Source organism: Hylobates moloch, unplaced genomic scaffold (genome assembly GCF_009828535.3).
Source record: "Hylobates moloch isolate HMO894 unplaced genomic scaffold, HMol_V3 SCAFFOLD_1487, whole genome shotgun sequence".
In the NCBI taxonomy this organism is placed as follows: domain Eukaryota; kingdom Metazoa; phylum Chordata; class Mammalia; order Primates; family Hylobatidae; genus Hylobates; species Hylobates moloch.
In genome coordinates, this window is record NW_026653762.1 from 1 (window position 1) to 4,678 (window position 4,678).

Genomic DNA, 4,678 nt, shown 5'->3' on the forward strand with positions numbered 1-4,678 from the left:
GCTGCTGGGGACAGTTCATGGGCCTGCCGGGTGGCACTCAGCTCTTGACCTCGTCTTTGGTTTTCTATGTTCAGCAGCACCTCTGGGTCAGAAGCGCTGTCACCCCCATGGAGGGCAGAGTCCTTGGATTCACCGGCACAGGTCCTGAGCCCCATCGTCTCGGTCCCGGGGTACAGAGAACTCGCATCTCTGCTTGACTCTTCCTGTTTGTCACTTTTTCCTCCCCGTTTCTCGACAGCATCAGGCTCCTTCCTGGACTTGGTATAGCGGGATAAATACTCGGAGTCGGCCTCGGGATCCAGAGTCAGCCCATACTTCTCTGCCAGCTGTCGCCTTCTTTCTGCTTTGTACCTTGCGATTCTTTCGGCTTTGGACTCCAGACTATGGGTGTCCATGCTACCCGAACCATAGGGTGAGTCACCGTGGATGCCGGAGGTTTCTGTGCAGTATTTGGATCGAGTTTGCTTTTCTAGAGAAGAATCAGAAGTTTCCTCCTCTTCATTTGATCGGCCTACAAGAAGGTCACATGGATGAGAGGTGCAGATTTCAAGTAAAGACACGTATTTACACACAGAATGACACTCTCTACTGCACACAGCACACACCTGGGTGCCCATGCTGTGAAGGACCAGTTTCTCACGGAGGTGTGTTCGCCTAAAGTGATTATTTACCTGGGCTGCTGAAGAAGTCTGATATCTGCAGTGAAATCTACAAAGGCTGTGAATGGTGCACGTTCTGCAAGCCCCCTAGGGCGTGGCTTTAACTTAAGCTCAGTCCCTTTACTCCCCAGAGCGCCTCTGTCTTTGTTTAGTGCTTATCTCCCCTTACTGATTTACCCTTTTTTGTGGTGTTCAGTATTTCACGTGGGAGGCCACAAGATGAGTTGAGTCCTCTGGGAAAGACAGCAGACAAGTGAGCTGCTGTCATTGCACAAGTGATGGATGCTGGTTTCCGGGGAGCTGAGAGTAACCATAACAATATGGCCCATATCATTATTCACCAGGCTTTTCTTTTTTACATAAGTGTTTTTTTCCCAATTATAACACACATGCCTGATGTAGGAAATATCTAATATGTGTCTGGCATAGTGGCTCACATCTGTAATCCCAGTGCTTTGGGAAACTGAGGTGGGAGGGTGGCTGGAGGCCAGGAGTTCGAGACCAGCCTGGGTAACATAGTGAGACCCTGCCTCTACAAAAATTATTTTAAAAATTAGCTGGGCATGATGGCACATGTCCATGGTGCCAGCTACTCAGGAGGCTGAGGTGGGCAGATAGCTTCAGCCCAGGAGTTCAAGGCTGCAGTAAGCTATGATCGATTGTGCCACTGAACTCTAACCTCAACAAGAGAGCAAGACCTTGTCTCAAAAAAAAAAAAAAAAAAACCTACCAATCATCACCCTACAAACGAATAACATTTTTATATATTCCTTCTAGTTTTCATATAATTTTTTCTTTATAAAATATTTAATGTTACTAATATTCTATAAAAATATTTTCTGCATTCTATACAAATGTTTTCCCAGCTGGCTCACAACTGTAATCCTAGCACTTTGGGAGGCTGAGGCAGGAGGATCACGAAGCAGGCAGATCACGAGGTCAGGAGTTCGAGACCAGCCTGACCAACATGGTGAAACCCCGTCTCTACTAAAAATGCAAAAATTAGCCGGGCATGGTGGTGCATGCTTGTAATCCCAGCTACTCAGGAGGCTGAGGCAGGAGAATCGCTTGAACCCGGGAGGCAGAGGTTGCAGTGAGCCAAGATCATGCCACTGCCCTCCAGCCTGGGCAACAAAGTGAGACTCTGTCTCAAAAAAAAAAAAAATCTCGTATTTGGAAACCTATTTTGAAGACATCATTTAAGGGTCCTAACAGTCTATCTAACAGGCATTCCATTATTACCTTAACCCTTCCCATATGGCCTTTTTCATTCCACCTGAATTAAATATTCATGTATCTTTTCCATTATTTACTTTAAATTAAACAGGTGAGTAACTGGAACTAATTTTGGAGTTTGGTATGAATTGAGAAGGGGGATATGCCTCTTCCCACCCTCTGGCAAACCCATTTTTTTCATTATGATTTTATTAAATAATTCTTCCTTTTCTCACTACTATGCGAAGCTTAAACTATCATATACTACACAGATTACCATTTCATGTACACTACGGTTTATTTCTGGCTATAAATTTTGGGACTCTGATCTGTGTATTGATATTTCAAGCGTGTAATTACTTTTTAAGAGATGGAGTCTGGCTGTGTTGTCCAGGCTAATCTTGTACTCCTGAGCTCCAGCTATTCTCCTGCCTCAGCCTCCCAAAGTGCTGGAATTACTGGTGTGAGCCACCAAGACCAGCCTTTTTTTTTTTTTTTTAATAATTGCACATGATTTTAAAATATCTTAGTTTTCTAGCTTTCTGGCCACAGGAAATTGGAAACTGTAGAGACAAGCAAACTGATAACATCATAAAATGAGATAAACAGCTGTCTCTGAGCTAGAAACTAGAAAACACTGGCTATAAAAAGCAGCAGCATGGCCGGGCACAGTGGCTCACGCCTGTAATCATGGCACTTTGGGTGGCCGAGGCAGGCGGATCACCTGAGGTCAGGAGTTTGAGACCAGCCTCGCCAACATGGTGAAACCTCATCTCTACTGAAAATACAAAAAAGTTAGCCCGGTATGGTAGCGGGTACCTATAATCCCAGCTACTCTGGAGGCTGAGGCAGGAGAATCCCTTAAACCTGGGAGGCGGAGGCTGCAGTGAGCCAAGATCTTGCCATTGCACTCCAGCCTGGGCAACAAGAGCGAAACTCCATCTCCAAAAATAAAATACAATTAAATAAAAAATAAAAAAATAAAAAGCAGCAGCACAGCACCTCAGAGCCAGGGACTGTGGTAGGAAGAGCAGCCCTGTGTGCATCCTCCTCTTCTAAGGTCAACTTGAATATTTGATGACAACAATGACTGAGTGATTAGGAAAAAGCTGAGTCATGTGCCCTCAACATACTGTTTAATATGAAATAAATATGCAATGTATTTAAAATTATCTACATTAAGATAACTTAAATAGAAAGTTTTCTTGCATCTCCAGAGTAAGAACTGTACTCATTCAAGGTGCAGCTTTGCCTCTAACGCCCCCTGCTGAGAGCAGCCGCTCCCTGTGCTGGGGGAGAACCTTGACAGGCCCCTATCTCAGAGCACGGATCCCGTGCTGGGCCCTGAGGGTGAAGAAAGACACAGTTACTGCCTTTGAGGGCCCCAGTCTGGGGAGGAAAATGACTGGCCTCAGTTACCCAACAATGTGCGAGGGGAATCACTTCATACTGCTGTGACATGGAAGGCCAGATCCGTGAGGTGGGGCAGAGATGACATACACGTTGTTGCTGTTTTTAGCAAATCTATTTAATAGCTGGGCATGGTGGCACACGCTGGTAGTCCTAGGTACTCGGGAGGCTGAGGTAGAAGGATCACTTAAGCCTGGGAGGTTGAGGCTTCAGTGAGCTTTGATCAGGCTACTGCACTCCAGCCTAGGTGACAGAGTGAGACTGTTTCTAAAAAAAATAAAAATAAAAATAAACAAAAAACAAATACATATAACAAAAAATCAGGCCAAGTCCATGGGCTCACGCTTGTATTTTCAGCACTTTGGAAGGCCAAGGTGGGAGGATCACTAAAAGCCAGAAGTTTGAGACCAGCCGGGGCAACATAGTGAGACTCTGTCTCTACAAAAATGTTTAAAAAAAAATTAGCCAGGTGTGGTGGTGTAAGCCTGTAGTCCCAGCAACTCAGGAGGCTGGGGCAGGAGAACCCTTGAGCTCGAGCCCAGGAGTCAAGGCTGCAGCAAGCTATGATCATACTCCTGCATTCCAGCCTGTGTGACAGAGTGAAACCTTGTGTTAAAAAAATTATATCCACACAATTCACTTCTGTGAAATATCTCATGTTCTGATACCACTGGGTGGAAAGGGCAACTTGTAACCAGCCAGGCAGCCTGCTGGAGAATGGGCCACCCAGCTCCACGCTCACCGATGTGGGGGCTGGCAGGGTCGCTGGCTCGCATGTATCGAGGGGTGTCTTCTTCCAGCAGGCGGTGAGTCACCAACCCTGTGCAGCTCTGCAAGAGGATGGGCTGAGTGTCATTTTCAATCCCTTCCAGGCGCCTGGCAATTCTTTCTTTTCTGTGAAATATACCACAAGAGGCAGAGTGAGCAACAGCGATCGAGTCTAAAGGAAAATGGAATACTGCTTTGCCAAGCTCTCTTCTACTTCCTAACTCCCACTATAAAGACCTTACCTTTTCATTTCTAAGAATTCTTTTTTCTTTGGTTCAAAGATTTGTCTTAATTCTGCAACTAGAAGAAAACAAAACAAAACAAAATACAGTATTTAGTAGTCATGTGCTCATTTTATTCCCTCACACAACATGTTTATTGAACTGCAAATTTCAGTTCTTGGTTCCTATGTAACAGTGACATGCAAAACTGACCAAGTTCCTGCTTTCTTGGAAACTGTTTCCTAGTGGGGGAGGCAGATGCCAAATGAATAAGAGTGTGCAGACACACACACACACAACCCCTAGGATGCATCATCCTCTTCTAAGGTCAAGCTGAATATTTGATGCCCATAAAAATGACAGAGTTATCAAGGCAAAGCTAAGTCATGCTCACTCAACATGCTG

The 4,678-nt window shown here is 45.2% G+C and overlaps 1 protein-coding gene across 1 annotated transcript; it reads right to left on the reverse strand.

Annotated features, from left to right (window-relative positions):
- Positions 1–12: 12 nt before the first annotated feature.
- On the reverse strand, positions 13–4,372 carry LOC131382700 (supervillin-like; the record flags this gene model as incomplete). The annotated part of the gene is made up of 3 exons (XM_058435164.1): positions 4,295–4,372; positions 4,027–4,178; positions 13–511 (listed from the first exon to the last, which is right to left on the reverse strand). Coding segments are annotated over exons 1-3 (659 nt in total), but the record flags the coding sequence as incomplete, so codon positions are not given.
- Positions 4,373–4,678: the final 306 nt, after the last annotated feature.